The 22,938-nt window shown below is 40.1% G+C and overlaps 1 protein-coding gene across 6 annotated transcripts in view; it reads left to right on the top strand.

The window, feature by feature from the left end:
* Window positions 1-3,370: 3,370 nt before the first annotated feature.
* Window positions 3,371-22,938, top strand: part of FBXW11 (F-box and WD repeat domain containing 11) — a 133,436-nt gene continuing 113,868 nt past the window's right edge. For 4 of the 6 annotated variants that reach the window (XM_029215868.1, XM_029215871.1, XM_029215866.1 and 1 more), the window contains exon 1: window positions 3,371-3,648. In XM_029215868.1, coding sequence (XP_029071701.1) covers window positions 3,604-3,648 — 45 coding nt within the window. In that variant the 5' untranslated portion in view covers window positions 3,371-3,603. Of the gene's footprint in view, window positions 3,649-12,481; window positions 12,644-22,938 lie in introns of all 6 variants that reach the window. The other 2 variants (XM_029215872.1, XM_029215869.1) reach the window with 1 other exon arrangement.

Here is a 22,938-nt window from a genome sequence, read left to right as displayed (position 1 = left end):
TGTGTGTGTGTGTGTGTGTGTGTGTGTGTGTGTGTGTGTGTGTGTGTATGTAGAGAGAGGGATACGGTTCTGCAAACCATCTGCTACTGTGTGCCACAAAGGCAAGAAGGAAAAGAAAGTATTCTGGAACAAGGAAGAGAAGACCCTTTGGCTGTTCTCCTCTAGGGCTCTCTATTGACAAAGTTAAGCACTATGCCAGCTGGCAGGGGAGAAATATTTACAGGGTCCCACTCCAGTATTTCAAAGCATGGAAAAGAAGGCTGGATTTGGAACTGAGAGGCTATAAATTGATAACAGGCACCCATATGCTCTGCTGCAGAAAAATAAATATTTCATTATGAAATGCTGTCTTAGACCCCAGTGGGAGTGTTACATTATATACACAGTATGTACATCATACTACCTTTGTACAATCTGAACAATTCTGAATTCTGAAGCATACCTGCACCTCGGGGTTTTGGTTAAGGGATTGTGGACCTGTACCAGTTTGCTGTTAGCATGTCATATAAACCCCAGTGCAGATCTATCTGAAAAACTGGGGGGAAAATATGCCTCAAGGTCTTCTGCCTTTATCTCTGACCAAATCTAATCGCCAGTCAGCATCAAGCCTAAAGCAATAAAAACACCTGAGGGTCTGAGTTCTTGTTTGAGAAGAGGAGAGAGCAAAGTGATAAGCCTAGGCTCGGTTTGCCTCTTAAACAGCTTGGGAATGACTTCTATCATATACATACCTTTTTCATCTTACTGAGCTCCTGGGATTTGACCCAATAATATCAGTATTTTTTTTACCTCTTACGGTGGGATATGGTTTTAATAAAAGGAGAGAAACCTTGAGTTATCTCCATTACAGTTCCAATGTCAAGGGTTGCAAACTCAAATATCTATATGGGTTAAGCATACAACTTAAATGAGTAAAGCTTGCAGATATAAGGCAACAGGGAGCAGTGGTAACACTGGCAATCTATAGAGTAAATGCCTCATATAAAGAAGGTAATTGCTACTTAACCCCTGCATACTGTTGCCATGCAGATCCAGTACAGCAAGATAGTCTAACTGTTCAAGAGAAATTAGAAATTTGGATTTTAAATTGTGAGACTGTTGAATTTTGAAACAATAAAAAAGACAGTGCAGGATAAACAGACATACTGGGGGTTCATACTCAGCTTGTGACTCCTACCCTAGCCCTATGTGCTAGGTCCATGGCAAGTGCTGACACTTTAGAGGTCTTGGTAGGCTGTTACGTTAGTGGCCCCCAACGAACCATGACTCTGTATTCACAACCTTGCATAGTCCCTTCCCACACTGACTCTGGGCTTTGCCATATGGCTTGTTTTAGCCAACGGGACATTAGCAAGTTGGGTGCAACCAAAGGCTTGATAAGCCTTTGTTCACTGGGGCTTGTCCTCTTGGAAGCTAGTCACCGTGCAGAAGCCTGAATGGTAAGAAACGAGGTAAAGAGAGAGGCCCTCGAGGATAACCCGTTTTGATGAGCTCCCAGCTGATCGTAATCCCATAAGTAACATCAGCTTATACTATGTGGACCCAGCTGAGTCCAGTTAACCCACACAATTGTAAAGAATAATAAAGCACCGGTATTTTAAGCTACTAAGCCTTGGAGGTGGTTTATTATGATGCAATAGGTAACTGAAACAGAGGTCATTTATTTCAGCCCCTTTATTTTACTAATGAATGTCTCAAGGCCCAGACAAGCAAAAGGATATGGTGAAATTCAGACAGCAAATTAGTGGCAATAACTTTCCAGTTCTGTGCTCTTTCTTCCTATTGCTTTTCTTTCGATTCCTCTGGTGGAAAGCATCAGATTAGGACTATAAAACTTAAAACTCTACGTACACGGAACTTACACTGTGTCCTGCATGCATACAAATTACTGTAATAACTTGGTCCTTGGAAATGGAAAGATTTCTAGGTCTTGTCCCTTCACTTTACAGGTGCAGAGAATGCAAAACACTTGAGGAAGAAAAGCAGACATTTGGAAGCTGGCGTGATACAATCAGACAGGCAGTAATGTTACTAGATGATAGCCTGGCCCTCTTAGCTAGGCCTCGTGTTCCCCTGTTGAACATAAATTTCACGGAACATAAACGTTAGATGAAGCCATTCTGTGACCATGATAGATCAATATAAAAGCAAGACCGCTCCTTAATTACATTTGAACACAGGTAAAACATGATATTGCCCAAACCATAAAAAATGACCAAACATCCCCCATCCTGGCTAATGATGGACTCCTGCTTCTCTACCAATTAGACCTTCAGCCTCAGTCTAGCATTCCTTCCTTCTAGGTCAGATTTATCGAGATACCCAATCATAGAATCACCCCCACTTCCTGACAGCATCTTATCCAGAGTAAAGCCTCGCTTCCAAATGACCTGACAACTCCTACTGAGATGCCCCACAGTTCTTCATGGTGTGTGATCTCCCTTCCTGCAACCAGTCAGAAACCCAACTTGTTCAACTATCCGTGTGCCCCCTGGTCGTCTTTGGTTAGAGGGTACTGACAGACCTGACAAAGTTCACATAGCGCTGGAGGCAGAATTCACCAGAAGGAGTCTCCAGATCTCCAGCTGTGTTCCTTCTTAGCACCTATCACTCTTGTGGTTAATGCCTGTCTTCTCCCCCCCAACCCCCACTAGAATTAAGCTCCATAAGAAGAGAGCCCTTGTCTGTAAGGTTCAGAGCTGATTCCCAGTGCCTAGACTGGTACCCGGCAGAGGCTGGAAGTTTAAAAAACATTTTCTGAACAAATGAATAAGAGGGGCTCAATATACACAGGCTCCCTTTCACCTCTCATCTCCTCCCAGTACGTGGTGCATACAGACCATAAACCTCCTCTTCCCCAACTAAATTTCCAAACCCCTCCCTCCCGGGACGCCCGTACTCTCAGAGCTTTGCCCGAACTTCTCTCCTTCGCTGGCCCCCTCCCACACCTGAGCCCCAAAACCATCCCCTCCAAAAGTATCTAGAACCCACCTGTCGCCAACACCTCACTCTACCATAGACGACAGCGCACCAGCCGCTCCGCTACCTAGGCGTCCTGGGCCCTGCAGACACCGACCGCGCATGTGCGGAAATCAGTCGCGCACGCAGGATATCTGTCAAGCGAAGAGTTGCCTCCGAGTTTCCGTCCGGGTCTGGGTAGCCTTGGGCTGCCAGGAAGTCAGGAGAAACTAGCCGGAAAGAGAACCCGAGCGCAGGGCTTTCTGGGACATGTAGTCGTATCGCTCCCGAGGCCCCACCTTGAGGCACCCCTTAATTCTTTAGGTCTGCACGTCTCGCATTCACAGTCCAGTGCTACTTTCGGCTCAGAATTCAGCTTCGAGCTGTCAGGAGAGATTGGCCTGGTGTCGGCTTCTCGTTCCCACAACGCTCTACAGGGCCTGCGGCGCCTGCTGGGAGCTGTAGTCCTAGCTCTGCGTACTGCGTTCGCCGAGGGGGAGGGCGGAGCTGCCGGCGGCCCGGGCGGGCTGGCAGCTAGAGTGGGTGCGATAGCCGCCTCCGCCTCTGCCGCCTCCGCCGTCGCCTCCTCCGCCCGGGCTGTTCGCTGCTGCGCGGGGAGAGCGAGGCGGGGCCGCCGGGGCCGCCATGGAGCCCGACTCGGTGATTGAGGACAAGACCATCGAGCTCATGGTGAGTGCGGGCCGTTGGACCGTCCGTTCTTCCGTCCGTCCGGCTCCGGGCGGGCCTGCCCACCTCCCGCGCGAGGTCGGCCCTGACCCTTCTTCGCTGCCTCGGCCGGGACCTGGGCCCCCCGCCTTCCCTGGCCTCCGGCCCGGCGCGGTTCCTCCGGATCCCTCGAGATTTCAGGCCGGACCTGGCCCGGCCCCCTCCATGCCCCTCGTTTTTCCTCCCTCCCCCTCGTTTTTCCTCCCTCCCTTCCTCCTGTCTCTTGGCCCATGTCTCGAACGACCCTCGCTCGCTTATGCTGTGGCCTTAGCTCGCACTAGCTCTAGCATCTCATTCCCCCCTTAGAAGGGATTTTTTTCTTTCTTTTTTTCTCTGTTTCTCCGGTCCAGGCCTGCATCGCTCTTGCAAGCCCCACTCAGGCCGAGTGAGATGCTGATGGGAGAGGGTACCGAGAAGATCGGTTAGGGCCTCGGCCTCCGCGTCCTACAAGGGGTCCCAGCACCCTGTCTTCAACCTAGGGCTGTGAGGATGCCGGCACAGGCCCTACAGGGGTGGAGGTGGAGAGCTCTCGGATTTGAAGATGTGGCCGATAAGGGGCTTCTTTCCCGGCCCCCTGTGGTGTCCGGCTTCTCGGACAAAGGGTTTCTTACTCGGCCGAGAGGGATGTTTGCATAGCAAGGCCCCAGGTACTCTGGATTCCATCTCCCAGGAAAGAGAAACTGTAACTTCACGTTTTCCAAAGCTGCTTTGGGAAATTGGGGAGGAGGGGGGAGGGGTTGTCCTCGTCACTGCCGCCAGTTCTTTCTTCTAGAAAAAGGGGGAGGGGGGGTGTCCTAGGGCCCTGGGGCGGCGATCACTCTTCTGTTAGAAACCTTTGGTAGCTAGGCCAAACTTCCTGGCCCCGCGAACACCCCAGCCCCCTTCCGCCTTAGGACTTTGAGTCAGAACGGGTTTTTAGAAACAGGACCACGAGAGAGTGGCTAGTAGAAATGAAGAATTTCCTACTTGGTGGATGATTTGGTGGAAGAAGTAAAATATGGCAATTTGAGCGTTAGGGGAATCAAACTGGGCTCCGGAGAGTTGGGAGGGGGAAGTCTTTGCCTCAGCAAACGGACATGCTCAGGTTTTCCTCCTGTGGAAACCTTGACAGTTTCTTTGTATCTCTCCTAACACAGTAACAACTTCTACCCCAGGGTTGAGAGGAAAGGTGAAAGACTCTACTTAACACAGCAAAATGTTTTCCTAGCCAGATTTTCTCCAGTGTGAAAATGTTTATTGAGTCAGTGATTCCACTGGGTAGGGTCGGTGACATCAGAGCCACTTCCCCCATTTAATGCTATAAATAATAAATGGTGACACTGAAAGTCTGTTGGATAGCTGCATGGTTTCTGTGGATGATGGTATCTGGGGAGTTGAGATGCATGTTTTAAAAATGGAAGTACAGTAGCATAAATACAGAGGCAGCTTAATATTTGCTGTCCTTTGCATAATTCACTAGACTTCTCCAGCAGTCTTGAAAACTAGAGGGAAAAAAAGCTCTGGTAGTTTCTGGTGTGTGTGTGTGTGTGTGTGTGTGTGTGTGTGTGCGCACGTATGGCTGCTTTCTAAGGGATACTGATACTTATGAGTTTTTGATGTTCATTTATTAAGTAATTTTTCCTTTCAGTACAATTTATCAAACTTTTGAGGTCAAGCCTTTGATATTCTTCAAATTTTGTATGGGGTTATTTTGGTAAAATATCTTAATTGGAGTTACATACATAGTACATATTCTTATGTGTGTATGATACATATACTTACAACAGGAGGAGTACTGCATAGCAAAAAATTGTAACTTGGTACCTCTTTGAAATTGGCTGTTCAGTGCTCCTTCCATTTCCATTCATTTAAAAAATAACTAGGGACTTCCCTGGTGGTCCAGTGGTTAGGACTCAGTGCTTTCACTGCCGAGGGCCCTGGTTTGATCCCTGGTCAGGGAACTAAGATCCCACAGACTGCACCGTGTGGCCTAAATAAATAAATAGTATTTGTTTGAAAAAGAATTAGAGTAAGTACAGTGTAATCCATTTAATGTCTTTGAATGGATGTAGAAAAAAATTTCTGGCCTAAATATACTAGCATCCAGTGCTCATAAGTTTTGATTTTACATGATTGTACTTGTCTATGACCTGAAAAGATATTTCAGCCTTTTCAAGGACGTTATAAACTGGGATTCTTAGAAAATTTAACAAAGTGATTCTCTAGATCAATTTTACAATGGCTTTTTTTTTTTTACAATGGCTTTTTATAAACGGATTTTTATAGTCCCTCAAAGGGCTACCAGTTAAGCAGTTAAGACTCTTAGGCAACTCTTTTCCTAAACATATATGTATTTATTTTAGTGTAGTTGATAGCACAGGTACTTAACAGCTGATTTACTAAATCCAGGATCAGATGTAGGAATGATAATGCCTTGAAATCTAATTGAATGTGGCTTTTCTGTATTCACTGCGTTTTAATTAGAGTTTCCAGAACTAGGTTAAAAACATTTACATTTCAAAATAACATGATGAAAGGAGGGGGAGGGGTTAAACTGATGGTACTTTGAAAGCCTAAAGCATGAAATATTTTTAGAATTTTATGAGTCAGCTTCAGTACTCAAATATTTGTGATTGTGCTGCCTGTACCAGTTCGGTACTTAATGGTTAACAGGATAACTTTCATTTGATATTCCAGAGCTTGCTGTTTCAAAGAAAGGAAACAGTTCTTGGGTTTCACCAATTTCTTAATCTTCATTCCTCTACTTTCTTTGATTTTGATTCTTGCTTTTTTTCTTGCAGTTTTTTAGTTTACTGGGAAGTAAAACTGGTGATAGCAGAATCATTAAATCTTCAAAATATAACCCCCATTGTGACTCCTACCCCTGCCTGTGGCCAGGTCCACAAAAAGTGCTTCTGCAGCTGACCTACCTCGTAGGATTCAGTCTTTAATATAGACTATAAACTCTTGATCGAGCCAACTGAATTTACGATTGCTGACAGTGAATAATTTAACCACCAAACGACTTTCGTGGCTTGATGTGGGCCCAGTACTGTACCTAGCTTGTGGGACTGTTTTTCAAACTTCTGACTTTGGTAAAATTAGCTTTATTATTAATGAGGTAGAAAAGTAGTAATCCATTTGGAAATATACAAAAGTTCACCAGACTTTGTCTAGCGTGGTGGACTTCACCGGAAAGAATGAAACCTGTGCATTGTGTATCACATGATATTTAACACTTGAGTTAGAAGTAGTATGAGTTTATGTTCAGGCACTTATTACTAGAAAGCACTCACATAGCTGCTAATTGGAAAAAGATGGTTAGTCTTTCCTATTAGAAGATAGCAGAAGTTAATGTTAAAAGTTTGGGAAAGATAATCCTGCTTCCTCTGTGGGTGTGAGCGTACCCCTTCCCCCCTTTACACAAGTAATGGGTAGTTTATACTCTGTTGTTAGCCTCTGAATGGTTCCCCTCTTTGCTAAGTGACCTTAAGTGAGTCATTCCCCTCTGTGTTATCTCTAAATGGCTATATTACTTGTCGAATGTAGTGATATAGGTAAAATATATTGGATCTTATTAAGAAGCTGTAATATCAAATCTATTTTTAGAGCTATTGAAGTACAAACAGGCCACAAGGCCAAGGAGATGAAAGAAACTAAGTGACGTTATTAGAAATATTTATCTTTTTGTGTCCCCCTACCCGCCTTGTCATTGGCTTTCTGAGTGGAATAAGTGGGATTGTTTAGTGACTCCTTTAAGAAATTGGGTCTTACTCTGTCACCGTCACTTACCCTCATCTGCCACTAGCCATGTGTTGATTTACCAAATGCAGATAAAGTAGACAGAAGTTTAAGTAGGGTCCAAATGAAATAAATCACATGCATATGCATAGACCTCACTGACCTGCCTCAAGAGGCTGTGGCTCAAATATTATCAATTTTTACTCCTGATTTAGGAGTAGGTTAGATGTCCTTTCAGATTTGACAAGGATAAACATGATCCTGCTCACAAGTCTTGCCACTCTTTGGCCCCTGACCGCTGTCCCCTGAAAACTGCGAGTTCTGTATAGCACAGAAGAATCGCTAACCCATTACATAGGTTTACAGGACAGCACATGTATTTTTCTGAGTAGTACTGTTTGGTTCTATGAATTCTAGAAACAAACTTTTCTGTGCTGTGAGGTACCTGGGATCTTGGCTTCCATCTGGTGATATTTACAGTTTAACGGAAAGAAAGCATTTCAAGTCTTAGTAATTCAAATTCCAGCCTCTCTTCAGCTTTTTCTTCTCACATTCCTCACTTATTCTATATTCCAGCCAAAGCGTGGGGATCCGTGGTTCTTCAGATTCTGCTCACTGTTTCCTTTGTCAGCACTGATATGAACTGACCTAAACCCATGTATTTAAGGCTACGGATGTTTATGGGAAGGACCTAATAGTTGGTGCTCTGGCCAAATTGCTTTAGGTCAGGTCTCAACAATCCTCTCTTCCACCTATGCTGATAAAGTACTATCCCCTCAGAACACAGTTTAGATGCCTTCTCTTTTTGATGTCAGTTTATATTATGGTGGCAGATACCATTTTGGTTTTTTGTCTATAGCACTGCCTATATGATAATCGTCGTTAAATGAATGAGTTCTGACACTTTATCTTGTGGCAGTGAACATCTTCTGGGCTTGTATTATAGTTTCCTGTTTGTGTCCCCTATTAAGTGATAAACTCCTCACAGTGCCTCTTGTAGTAGGTGTTCAGTAAATGTTGAGTTGAACTTTCCTGTTGATTGCGTGTATTATTGCTGTCTGCCTGTATCTTAGCCATCTTCTTTTCTGGAAATTCTCACCTATATCACTAGTTCTTATGATAATTTGTTCCTAACTCTTATGGGACTTATCAGACCTTCCTGTGTATCATAAAAGTTTGATCATGTCTAAGCTTCTCTTCCAGAGGCTGTATCTGATTGTCCTTTGAATCCTTCACTACACTTCACACTTGGGTGTGCAGTAGGTATTGATATAAATTAACGTTAGTTTTTTTTCCACGCTGTGAAAACTTTTTAAGATTTCCTTTTGGTGCTTCCCTGGTGGCGCAGTGGTTGAGAGTCCGCCTGCCGATGCAGGGGACACGGGTTCGTGCCCCGGTCCGGGAGGATCCCACATTCCGCGGAGCGGCTGGGCCCGTGAGCCATGGCCGCTGAGCCTGCGCGTCTGGAGCCTGTGCTCCGCAACAGGAGAGGCCACAACAGTGAGAGGCCCGCGTATCGCCAAAAAAAAAAAAAAAAAAAGATTTCCTTTTGATAATCTTAAGACAAAGTTGGAGATGGATAGACGAGAAAGACTGCTAAGGGGAAAAGGAAGGTGGGATGTGGTACACAGACATTCATAGACATTTTAACCATTATTTACAGACTTTTATACACATACAGATTGATTTATATACATCCTAGAGAGTGGTTGATAGAAGGACTGAGAAAACCAAACTCCTTTTATATCTGTTGACGTGAACTTGCCGAACAGTCGATAAGTTCTAAGGATCCTGTGACCTTAGAGAAGCGTGATTTAGCATAAAGGGCATGGACTCTAGAGTGAAACACCTGAGTTTGTATCTTAGCTGTCACTTGCTGGCTGTGTGACCTTAAGAACGTTAACGTTTAAACTCTGGTATGATTTCATTATGTATAAAAATAAGAAAATGTAGGTATTGCTGCTGGAAGGATTATGAGAGATGCATGTGAAAGGACCTTGCAAAGACTTGCCTCTCAGCAACTACCTGCCAAGCTTAACTCTCCCCACAAGTACAGGGACCATATTTTGTAAAGCACAATCAAGACAGATGATGTGAGGAAGGTTTTAAATTTTCCCCCCGATTTGTGTGTGTATTTAATTGTGAAGCTTTACAGAGGCCTAAAATTCAGTTGCTTTTAGCCATACATTTAACGAGGCATCTTTGGAGGAGATGATGAAATCATACAGAATAAGTACTGTCTTGGAAATCTGGGAAGTACTGTTACAATTACTAAGAACTACCAATTAGCCATAATTAGACATGTACTCTACCTGTGGAGAGAACCCACTTAACCCTGTTTTAGGTATCCTGGTAGAAAGAGACTGGTAATTGTTCGTATTAACATTGAGCATTGTCATTTATGTTTGATCAATTTAGTTTCGACAAGGAAATTAGGATTTTCAAATTCTTATTCTTGTTTTAGCAAAGCTGGTGATTTTGACCTTTAACAGAATAAGTGGTGACTATCCTACAAGATTTCCTCCTGAGTTGTATTGTTGTTCATTGAATTAGTTGAGAAAAGGGGAAAAACCTGTTGGTCAAGAAAGTGCTTGTTACCCTCAGTTCAGTTTCTGCTGATCGTAATTGCCTCACAGGAAGCTTGTCTTTGTAGGCAAATGAGAGACCAGCCAGGAAGACCTGACAGTCCAGTAGGGTATCTCTAACCTGGATCTTATTATTGTTTTAACAAAATTCAAAGATTGCAGAGTTCAGTGATGTCAGCAGGAAACATTTTTTAGGAAATTCCCTCTCAGGGTTAGTCAACAATGAAGACCTTCACAGAATGGAAAGCAGTGAAGTAGAAACAGTGAAACATTAACATGTAAATTGAAAAAGATGACCGAGTAGAGAGATGGGCAAATACCAAAGTACAATGAATATAGGAAACCATTCTCTAATAGCAAACCTCCGATCCACAGAAGAAAAAGAAAAATGAGAGCTCTGCTGTTAAGAAAAAGGAACCTGAGTATTTTTTTTTTTTGAGAGTTAAATTCAGAACACTTAACCAGTTTTGGGAACTAATAATAAAATATGTTTTGGTTCTGTGAAATGATTGCTTAGGAGACTCAGAGAGAAAGGGGCAGGGGACAGGAAGCAGTCAGTCCTTACGTTCCTGGTCTGGCATCTATTAATCTTTGTTTCTCTAGCATAAGGCCTGCCACCAATTAGCCATTCAGTAAATGTTTATTTGAAGGGAAGGGGGGAAAATTAACTCACTAATACAAGAAAAAGCCCTGACAATGCAAGAGGTTCAGAAGTGAGTCCGTTAGTCAAATTGTTGTGGCTGTGTTTTGCTATAATTGTTCGGCATTTTGGTTATAGCAGTGAGTTATACTTTGAAAAGCAGAGTATATTGCTCTAGCAGTTAACTGCTAGCCCACTAGCAGCTTTTGTCAAAATTGGGTTTTTAGTTTATTCTTAGGCTCTAGAGTAATGAGAAGAGCTTGAGCAATTATTCTTTGCTTGTGATTTTACTCAAATAATGCCTTTAAGTTGAGGGTATTAACATATTTCCACCCGTTATGAAGAGGTTAATCTTAGACTTGTACTTCAGTCAGTCACCTCAGTTGCTTTGCCTGTAACATGAAAAATCAGAACATCTTTAGTCTTTGCCTGTGGACTATTTATTGATCTTGGAATTTAAAAATTCCTTGGTTTCAACTGGGTTTGGGATTCTTTGTCACAGACACATCTTTGCTGCTAAACACAGTCTACTTGGGCAACGTTATAATGTGTTTTGTTATAAAATTAATATTGTGGGCCTTAGAATTGCATGGCTTTTTGTTACTGAAATGCTTTTAAGTGGCTAGATCAGGGGAGTCAGCCCTTTCAGGATGGCTCAACAAGTTCAGTTGTATTTTAGTTCAGCTAGGCTGAAATACTTAACTCTTCTGTATTTTTGTGGTTCTCCCTTCTGACGTCAGTTAGCTTAAAGCTTGGTTTCTTCTGCCCCAGGAATCATGGTCTTTCTGATCCATGGACTGTGGACTTGGGACGCCACAGTATTCTGTGAAAAGGGCATGGGCTCTACCACCTACTAGATATGGGACTGTGGGCAAGTTATTTCTTCTCATATTTTTTGAGAATTAAATATGAGTAATGAATGTAAAAGGCCTGGCCCATTAGTAACCCTTCAATAAAGGTAGGTATTATAATTACTGCCAGAACATTTTGGCAGTAGTGTGACAGTTGAGGAAGTAGCAAATTTATGTGCAAGCAGCTTCACAGTCTTTGGATTTTTAAGTTTTTATCTATGTCATTCTGTTGAATGTCTTTTTCTCTCTCCCTTGTAGTTTGTTTAGAGTTTACAGTCTAATGGAAGAGTTGGTATGGTAATAAAAGAATGTTGATATAATGTGGAGTGGGCTTATGTATTTAAAGGTGTTATCTAGTAAATTGTTTATTAGTGTTCTTTATTATTTTCCCTAATTTACCCAGTGACTGGCCATTGTGGGGGATTGGCCTTTATTGAGTCAGAAGTTTACTCTTAAAGTTATGTCACATGTCTTAAAATGTCCTGTATTTCAGCTGAGGGTGGAAGATTTGAGAGATGTGAAGATTTGATTTCTTATATGTGGCAAACCAAAAGATTTCTTGTTAGGTGCTTAAATACATATTTTGATTGGGAGACATTTGAGCCCTCCTATATTAACTTTGGCTGACAAAGTTTCTGTAATAGTAGAGGAGCTGTCTTAGAAAATGGATAAAATTCATTGTAGCTGAATGATCTGGGACAATTTATGTGCATAATAGAAGAAATTTTTATCATGCATTTGGAAATTGCATGATATTTATCATGAACAAATAATAGTATTAGAGATGTTTCCTTCTTTGTTATGTAGAATTTCTTATCCTTCTCTCAACACAGAGATGAGCAGTGCTACTACAGACCTTTTATACCAAATAGCTGACTCAAGGGTTGTAACTCTTTCTGTGCTTCAGATCCACCACTCCATTGACCCTTCCATTTCTTGGTGGCTGTCCTTTGCCGCTGGTGCCATGGTGGGTGTATGGATTGCTTTCTGTCTTTCAACAGTTACCGAAGTGCATGTTTGGGATTTTGTTGAAGAAAGCTGGATACAGTAAGCGGAAAGAATCTTGGAAGCTGCTTGACTGCTGTCTTTTCTCAGACTAGTCTGAAAGGGAATACCCCCATTCATTCTGGATTGGTGGATCTGAAGTACAAAATATTGTCCAGGTAAGCAATTACCCTGTATTGTTTTGTTATGTAGAACTCAACTCACTGAGAGAAACTTAAAATTTCTTTATTTTTTTCCATTATAATAGAGAAAGAAGAAATGTTAGACATTTATTCATAGTGTTCATGTTTGGGTGTGGTTTAGTGAAGGTATTTGCTAGTAAAAACTTTGTTTCAGTGTAAGAAATGCAGTTATTTTTATTAAATAGGCCCAAAAGTTTTGTAGTCATAGCCTAACAGGGAATACAGTACAGTAAACAAGGGACATTTGTTTGAGGAATAGGTTATAAACTATGGAAAGCAAATGACAATTTTGTGGCATTATCTCATGATTTGTAGTTATTACCTGGTCAGAATAATTTTTGTATTTACCATGTAAAGTAGTGGTCTTTTATTCTTAGGACTCCTGGAGGGTCTTCTCAGGACGATGTACTTACTGTAGCTGCTGTTTACTGGGCATCTACTAAGTGCCAGGCACTATTGTAAGCTCTTTACATATATTTCTTATTTAGTTGGCACCTGCTTTACGTGTATATTACAGATTGTAAAATGAAGCTCATGAGCATTAAGTACAATTTGCCCAGGGTCATACAGCTAGTACATGGCAAGGCCAAGCTTAAGCTTGAGCCTGTGTGCCTCCAGAGCTCTGGCTCTTTCCATCTGACTACATTTGCTGAAGTTTATACTTCAACTTCAGGATTTTCGTATTGTCTATATACTGTTAGAGTAAGATGCGGTTTTCTACAGTGGGTTTTCACTTGGAGAACACATGATGGATCATTGTTTGGCATGGTATCTTAATTGTATCTGGTGTTCTCCCTTCTTAATGAAAAGATTAGAAGATCTTTAGTCAGTCACCAAGTGAACCTAAAGGTAACTTAGGAAGTATAAGAGAGGCTATACATTTGCATGTCAAAATGTGTTTTATACAGGGAAGTATCATTTGGTCTAGTGAACTCAAACCTGTATCTTCTCAGTTCCTCCTTACTTATATGGTTATTTAAATAGCTCAGTAGCTTATTATGTAGACTTCTTTTTTTTTTTTTTAACAGTGACATTCTTAGCATGTTTTTTAAAAAATATTTATTTATTTATTTGGCTGCGCCGGGTCTTAGTTGCGGCACGCGTGATCTTCATTGCAGTATGCAGGCTCTTTAGTTGCGGCATGTGGGCTCTTCTAGTTGCGGCATGTGGGCTCTTCTAGTTGCAGCATGTGGGATCTAGTTCCCTGACCAGGGATGGAACTTGGGCCCCCTGCTTGGGAGCATGGAGTCTTAACCACTGGACCACCAGGGAAGTCCCTGTGTAGACTTCTTTTGGTCTGTGGTTTATCAGCCTTACAAGTAAGACATTGTCAGGCAACTCATGACTTTTTCTGGTATTTAATCACTCCAGATTACCCATTTCCTTTACCCTTAAAAAAAAAAAAAAAAACCTTTTTATCATAGGCTGACACTCTGGCTTTGTGATCCATGTTTTACTTTTTATATTTGTTAGTATTTCTTCTAGTTGAGCATTTTTCACGCTTGTCACGTGAAGAGCTCTCAGGGTGGTGGTAGTAGGAAAAGTAGTAGTAGTTTACACTTAATGGGCAGTTACTCTGTATTGAGCACAATTCTGAACACTCTACATGTGTAAACTCATTTTCATAGTGACCCGATGATGTAGGTACCCTTATTTCCACTTTAGTTATGAGGAAACTGAAGGATAGAGTAGTTAAGGAACATGTTCAAGGTCACACATCTAGTAAGAGACAAAGATGAGACATGAATCTAAGCAGTTTCGTTTCAGAGAATGTGCTTCTAATGTCTGTGCCTCAAGTTTAAAATACCATCCAGTGATAAAAAGAGGGGCAGAAATCCTGAAGACTAAAACTGTATTCTGATTTCAAAAAATCATTGCAAAGGGAAAGGAAACAATGGTTGCTGAGTATCTATTTCGTACCTTCTGTAGAAAATAGTCTAGATCTCAGATTCTGTGTTAGCCATCCAAGACTATCTCAGCCTGTTTCCCGAGAGGACTCACAGTAGGGTTAGTTTAAGGTTGTCTTCCAGAACAGTGCCGTCCAGTTAGAACTTTCTGGATAATGCAAATGTTCATTATCTGTGCTGTTCAATATGGTAGCCACTAGCCACTTGTGGCTATTTTGAAATGTGGCTCTGTTAACTGAAGAACTGAATTTTAAATTTTAATTAATTTTAATAGCCACAAATACAGTTATAGAATTTACCTTCATCCTAGGTCTGGTCTTGGATTTAACACCCTTAAAATCTGATCTTGTCAGCATGCTGAAAGCCAGCACCTTATCCCACGGTTAGACTTAAATTCATTAACCAGCTGTGCAAGACTGATGTGTAAAGCCAGAATTCCAGTTTATTAATTTATAATGATATGTGCTTGTTGGCATGATTAATATAAACTTTTCTGATAGGTAGACTTCCTTACTAGATCCTACTTATAACATGCCAGTTTAAGTTTTTCAAATGAGAAGAGATATTTAGAGGAAACTGAAGACTCAAGCCAAATGACCGAAATATTCTTGTCCAGTGGGTAGACTTTACCTACCAGGTCAGATCATAGTCACGTGGTTTCGTTAGCATGGACTTGACCAGGGAAGTGACATGTGCTGGCCTGGGACTGAGACAACCTCATTCAGCTTTTACTTTAGGGATGGATGGTTTTTCTGTCTTCCTTCAGCTTCTCTGCTTGTTTTTACTTCCCAAATCCTTTTCTGATTACGGCATTCATTTTAAGCATGTTAATATTTACATTCAGCTTGAACGCACTCTTGTTTTTTAGGTCTGGGAAACTCCTTGTTTTCCTTAAGGCACCTTTATCACTGTTAGGATCCATTTTGTGTTCATTTTTGACTCTCTTTAAGAAGGCAGTTGAATTTTCCTTGCTTCCCTAAGGCCTCTTTCTACTGAAACACACTTAATAGCTTATTTAATTTGGTCATATAGTGTGAGGTAGAATAGGAATATACTCATAAAAAATATGCCTGGTAGTACATTCTCTTTGCATTATATCATGTTATTAAATGAGCTTGTGTTTAGCTTACTATATCTTTACTTTGGGACTTGTTCTTGATCCTTCTGTTCTTAAAATAGAAAGAGTGATGTAACCAAATTTGCATTTTAAGAAGTTAACTTTTCAGGTGTCTGTAAGATGGATTGAAGAGACTCAAGGCAGGGAGACCAGTTCGTTCAAGTGTGCAATGATGAAGGCAAACCAAAGCATTGACAGTGGGCATGGTGGAGATGGGGTGGGCTTAAAAGAGATGTAGGTGGCAGGACCTACCAAACGGGGATTGGTTATAGGAGAAAGAGATGGATGGAATATAGTATAGTTTTAGATTTTTGCCTTGGGCGCCAGAATGGTTGTTTGTTCTCTCTTCCAAGATAGGGAATACTAGAAGAACAGACTGGGGGGAGTGGAGGGAGGAGAAAGAATGAGTTCAGTTTGTAGTGAATTTGAGTAGCCTATGGGTGAATCCTCTAAAAGGAGAAGTATCTAGTAGGAATACTGATCTGGCGCTCACCAGAGAGAGCAGGGATAGAAAGATTTGGGAGTTTTTATTTAGCTTCAGTGATAGCTAACTTTACTTATTGGAGTTAGAAGATAACTCGGAGTAAAGATTGAAGAATCTATATATCTGTATGGAAATACTAATATAAAGGAATGGGCTACAGCTCAGATTATGAGATCATATGTGATGTCTCTCAAGAGGTGTTACTACTCTGTCCTTCTCACATTGATCTGGGGATTGTTACAGCCTGTTCCCAATCAGCAAATTAGTCCATTATATTTGGATTGTGATATTTTTTTCCACTGTAGTGGTTTGTTTAATTAATAGAGGTACTGTTTTTGAAATGTATTTTAGAAAGCACCATGTTGTCACTACACATCTTTCATACATTTATCAAATTCATTTCTTTACATCTGGTGACAAAAGCAAGGGAAAACTAACCTAAACAGTGAACATTCTGGACCAAACGTGAAATGGGGAATGGAAATTTGCTCTTCTCTCAGCCTGTCTCAATTCCTGAATGCTTCTCATCTAGCTGTGATGAGTGTGATTATGCTATTTTAAAGAAACATTTTTAACATCACAACATGAGGCCGAAGTACAAGCCAGCTGTTTAATCTACTAGTCAGTTGAAGAAACAGCAAACTGTTCAAGTGCTGGTATGAAAATTAGCTGTGTAGGAATTATTGAGATGGTGTGTTGGTCCAGTGTGGCGTATATTTAAGAGATTTTTAAGGCAGATTTTTACTATATGCTGTTTTCACCTTATGTACTGACTTCAGACCCTTATTCCCAGGTGTGCTATATAACTCCACTGTAATTAGGTTTTAGTAATGAAAGCATGGAGATGTGAAGACTTCATTACAGCTAAAGTCAATCAATACTTAACAAAAAACTTTTTTGAATACATTATATATGTCTATGGTACAAAATTCATAAGGTGCAAAAAGGAGTACACAGTAAGGAAAAAAAAGTCTCACTTCTCTTTAGCTCCAGCTACTCAACCACATTCTTGTGTAGCTTTCATATATGTGTGTGTGTGCTATACACATTATTCTGCACCTTGATTTTTTTTAATGTAAAATATGACATGGTCATCTTTCATATCAGTTTCCAAAGAACTCTCATGTTTTTTGAAGAGATAATTTAAAAGATGCACGCTGATTTATTATATGTGCCATAATTTGTGAAACCAGTCTGGGCTGTTACAGATAGAGGCTATTTCCAGTCTTTTGCTGTTATACATAATGCTGTAAAAAATAACTTGACGTGTATGTCATTTCACATGTGGAGGAGTATATCTTCAGGACAGATTCCTGGGAGTGTCACTGGATAGGTGCTTTAAAAAATCTGATAGACATTGCCACATTGTCCTCCAGTCACATGGCAACAGTTTACACTCTCACAGGCTTTGCTTGAGAGTACTCTTACTTCCTGACACTCTCAAGGTTTTACATTGGTTTTAAGCTGGTTGCTTTTAAAGTTGTTCTCTCTTTTCCCCCATAACTTTTTATTATGAAGAATTTCATACATATAAAAGTTGGGGAAAAAAGCAGTACAACAAACACCTGTATACTCTCTCCACCTAGACTCAACAGTTGTTAACATTTTGCTGTATTTGGATCATTTCTCTGCTCCCCCCCTTGGTCGTCCCTTCGTCCGTTCCCTCCCTTCTTCCTCTGTCCCTCTCCTCCCCTTTCTGTCCTTCTCTCCCCAAATAAGTACCCTTTTTTGTTGTTAAACAATTTGGAAGTAAGTTGCAAACATGATACCCCATCCTCTAAACATTTCAGCATGTATCTCTTAAGATAGTCTCTCTCTAAAAGCAAGCGTACATACACACACACACACCATGTATATAGTATACATCTCCATATATAACCAAATATTAAATATAGTCATATGTATTTTATACATATATAAAGCCACAATAGTATTTTTATATCTAAGAAAATGAAAGTAATTCCATAATATAATAACAAATATTCAGTTCAATATTAAAAAAAACACCCCCTCTTTAAAAAAAAAAACCAAGTTCCAAATAAAACACGCCTTTTGTATTTGGTTGTAGATGTCTTTTAAATTTCTTTTTGTTTTAACTGTTCCTCTGCCCTTTTCCCTCTCCTGGAATTGATTTTTTTTTTTTTTTTAGGGGTCCAGCTCAGTTAGTTGTCCTGTAGGGTGTGCAGCATTCTTCGCTTGTCTGACTATTTCTTCATGGTGTTACTTAACTCGTTTCTCTAGCTCCTATACTTGCTGTAAACTGGAAGTTATGTGAGAGGCTTGATTGCAGCCCATTTAATAAGAATGACAAGAATGCTTCATCATAGGTGAAGTGTACTTTGCATTGAGTCATGTCGGGAGGCACTTAATGACAGGTTATCCCATTATGAGCTATGCTAATTTTGATCCCTTGACTAAGGTGGCAGCAGCCAGATCTCTCCATTAAGGTACAGTTTTATCCCCTATTATTACAAAGGACTATGGGATAATATTTTGGCACCTTGTAAATATCCTGTTCCATTACAGCCTTTCACCCAGTGGTTTTAGCATCCTGAGCCTGAAATCAGTTATTACAATGTAAGTTACAGAATTGTGGTTTTCTGTCATTTCGTCTATATTTGTTAGCTAGCATTCACAGAGGCCATCTCGTTTCTCCTCCTTCCTTTTGTGTATCACCATACTCTCATGGATTTTATTTATTCACTGTGTTTACAGTCAATTACAATCTTTATTGATGTTCAGATTTGGCTAATGAGAGCCCCTTCAAGATAGCTCCTGCTTCCTTTTTAACATGAGCCCATCAGTTTTGGTGTGTTTCTTGGTTTTCTACTTTTCCCTGCATATCAAGAATCAACCATTTCTCCAAGAAGCTCTGGTTCCTTTTAGTGGGGAATGGTGTTTAGAAACAAAATCAATACTGTTGGGTTGTTGTTGCTTCTAGACCTTTTCAGTGGACAGACCTAAGACGTATATTTAAAATGAACCATGTGTTCATGTTAGTTCTGATTCAAACTTAATATTACAGGGATATTTTTCTGAACCTTGTTAGCCTTTTGATTTTCAAAATCTAAGGGATCATACTGTGTAATGGCCGTCTATTTGAGGTACTAATTGTTATGCAAATAGGCAGATAAATAGCTTTATTCATTTGTTATTGAGCATGTAATCGAACAGGTACTGTTTGGTAATGTGGGGAATACAGAACAGAATCAGATGTGTACCTTGCTTCCAGAATCTTACAGTCTTTTACGTAAAAAAGTATAGTTTAATGTGAGAACTGCTAAGGATCATGAGAGGTGGACATACGTTGTGTGGGAGCTAGAAAAGAAAGGAAATCTCATAAAGGAAATTTTTAAAAAGTTACCTTTTGGGGCTTGAGCAAAAATTAGACATGGATGTGGATGTGTTGGGGCAGAGGAGGGATATCATAGCAAAGGTAACCAAATGAACAGTAGCTGGGAGGCAGTGGTGTGTATTGTCTGTTGGGAGTAAGTAGTTCTGTGGATTGTTGGAGTGTAGTTTGTGTGAAGGGATTGAGGTAGATAAATTTGTAAAGAGATTATAACCAAATCTTGGGTCATCCTTTAGGTCATAAGTTACAGACAAGTAGCCTGTAGATAGAGATCCACAGATGTATTTTATTTGATCTGCATAGATTTTTAAAAATTAGACATTTCGTATGAAAACACTCTGGTTTTGCCTGAAAACTGGAGCTGAGTAGTGGCTGCCTTTTTGAGTCAAGTCTTGTACTTTCCTGGTCACCATAGCTCCTGTAAGGCCTTCTTTACTTTTGAGCTTGTCATCCCTCCAGGAGAGGAAGGGTGAGGGTAGTGGGTGTGCTTTGAGATGAGAGATGACCTGAAAGTTTGAGCAAAATCTGTGCTTTAGAAAGATCACTCTGGCAGTCAGTTTGGAGGATGCAGTGGAGCAGGGAGACCAATTAATAGACTGTTGTAATGTTCCAGGGAAGAAATCACAAGATAGTAACAGATGGTGTGGAAGAGGAGGAGATGAGACATTTTAAATGTAGAATGGGTAGATTGTATTGATAGATATGAGTACGTATGTGCATGTATTGAAGAGAATGTAAATCAGACTGTCTTAAAACATGAAGTCCTGTCTCTAAAAAGCTTTGCATTCATAAATCAGTTATGAATTAACTGATTGTGAATGAATTAATTACAGTTTCTGGAACTTAACCACATATTTTTTAATCTGTTGGTTAATTTTGGAAGACAGCAGTAATAGTTTCATGCGTTGCCACTGTGTTTAGTTTTGCAATATGCAAATAAAGTGCTTCAACAAAGTCTAACTCTGACATGGCTTTATTTCTGAAAGTTTATAAAGTGAATATTTATATTATGATTTTAAAAGTCACTTTCCTTATAATTGTGGAGCTAAACTTTCAAGCAAAAATATTAGCAATGCTAGTACTTATTTTCAGAATGTTGGCTGCTTGTATTTAATTTTCCCCACAATCTCTGCAAGAACTTAATCAAAAGGATAGTGAATCAACAAGGGACTGTACTGTAGACTTGAAATTACACCTTTATTAAAACCATATATACTGGTAATAATAATAATAAGTATTTTGGACATCTTCCCTGTCTGGTTAGGGCATGACCTTATCCAGTCCCATTTCCAGTGCCGTTACTCCAGATATTTAGTAGCACCACCAGCTCAGATAATCTGAGGGAGGTGGACATGAAGAACATGTAACTGAGTAGACTGGGAATGAGAGTGACTCACACTGACAGAGGCCACACCTGGATACTGTGTAAAAAGCATCCAGCTTCAAGGGATGGACAAAGATAGATTAAAGGGCATTTGCATATATATATATTTTTTGCTTTTAACTTACATACAGTATAGAACACAAATATTAAGTGTACAGCTTAATGATTTTTTTTACATGTGTGTATACTACACTGTGTAACTACTACCCAAATCAAGATAGAAAACATGCTAGAGCCACTTGAGGGCTCTTTTGTCTGTGCCTCACCCAGTCAATAGACCCTCCCAAAGGTCTATTCTGGCCTCTTTTATTATAGGTTAGTTATGGCTGTTTTTGGATTTTATATAAATGGAGTTATACAGCATATATATGTACTCTTGTGTTCCCCCTCCCCCGTTACTGTATCCGTGAAATTCATCCATTTTGTTGTGTATTTTTCCCTCCGTGCATTATTCCATTGTATATATAGTCCATGATTCATTTATTTTACTGTTGATAAATTAGTTGGTTTGTTTCCAATTTTTGGCTGTTATTATGAATAACACTTCTAAGGTGGACATAAACACTTGGTTCTCTCAGTTATAAAAACCCCAGAGTGGAATTACTGGGTCAGAGGATAGACATATGTTTAGTTTCAGTAGATTCTGCTAAACTGTTTTCCAAGCACTTATGACAATTTAGACACCTACCTGTAATGTGGAGAGTTCCAGTTATCTCTTGGCTTTGCCAATCCTTTTCATTTTAGCCATTCTGATGAGTGTGTACTGGTATCTATTTTGTAGTTTTGGGGTTTTTTTGTTTAATCAGCTTATTGATGTATAGTTTACATGCAATAAAATGTACTCATTTCAAGTATACTGTTTGAGTTTTGAAAACTATATATACTCATGTAACCACTACCACAATCAAGATATAGAACATTTCTACCAAAAAAAAACTTCCCTCATTACCCTTTGGAGTCCCCTCAACAGCATCCTCGGCCTCAGGTAACTTGCTTTCTATTACTGTAGATCAGTTGTGCGTGTTCTAGAATTTCATATAGATGGGATGGGTACAGCATGCGTATACTGCACGTACTCTTAGTCTGTTGGGCTTATTTTGCCTAACATGTTTTTGAGATTCATTCCTGTATCAGTTGTTTGTGCCTTTTCATTGCTTAGCAGTGTTACATTATACGAGTATACACAGTTTTGCTTATCCATTTGCCAGCTGATGAATATCTGGGTTGTTTCCAGTGTTTGGCTATTACGAATAAAGCTTGCGTGAACATTTGTGTTCAAGTGTTAGTTTGGACATTTCTTTTCTCTTGTGTATACCTAGGAGTGGAATTGCTGGGGTAGAGTGTAGATGTATGTTTAGTTTTTCAGGAAACTGCCAGATCTTTTCACAAAGAGGCTGTACATTCTTAGAGTTCCTCTGACCGTGTATGAGAATTCCAGTTGCTCTACATCCTCATCAGCACTTGACATTGTCATTCAGTTTTAGCCATTCTAGTAGTTGTGAAATAGTATCTCATTGTGGTTTTATTTTACATTTCCCTAACGACTAATGATGTTGAGCATTTTTTTCTTGTGCCCATTGACCATTTAGCTATCTTGTTTAGAGAAATGCTTATTCAAATCTTTTGACCCTTTAAAAAAATTGAGTTGTCTTTTTACTTACTGATTTGTGGGAGTTCTTTATTATAGTCTGGAAACGAGTTCTTTGTCAGACATACATATTGCAGACACCTCCTGTTCTGTGGCTTGCATTTCCAATGTCTTAATATTGTCTTTTGGTGGGCAGAAGGTCTTCATACTAATGAAGTCTAATTAATCAATTTTTTCTTACATAGTTACTAGTTTTTGTGTCCTGTTTATGAAATTTTTGCCTACTCTAAGGTCTTAAAGATACTCTGTGCCTTCTCCTGGAAGCGGTATGTTTTTACCATCTCAAAATAATTGTTTTTTATGGTTGAGATAGGGATCAAGATTCATTTTTACTTCCCATGGTTACCCAATTAGCCCAGTACTGTTATTTACACATATG

This window comes from Monodon monoceros, unplaced genomic scaffold (assembly GCF_005190385.1).
Source record: "Monodon monoceros isolate NGI ecotype Baffin Bay Population unplaced genomic scaffold, NGI_Narwhal_1 Super_Scaffold_12, whole genome shotgun sequence".
NCBI lineage: Eukaryota > Metazoa > Chordata > Mammalia > Artiodactyla > Monodontidae > Monodon > Monodon monoceros.
This window is presented reverse-complemented; position numbering and strand designations above follow the sequence as displayed.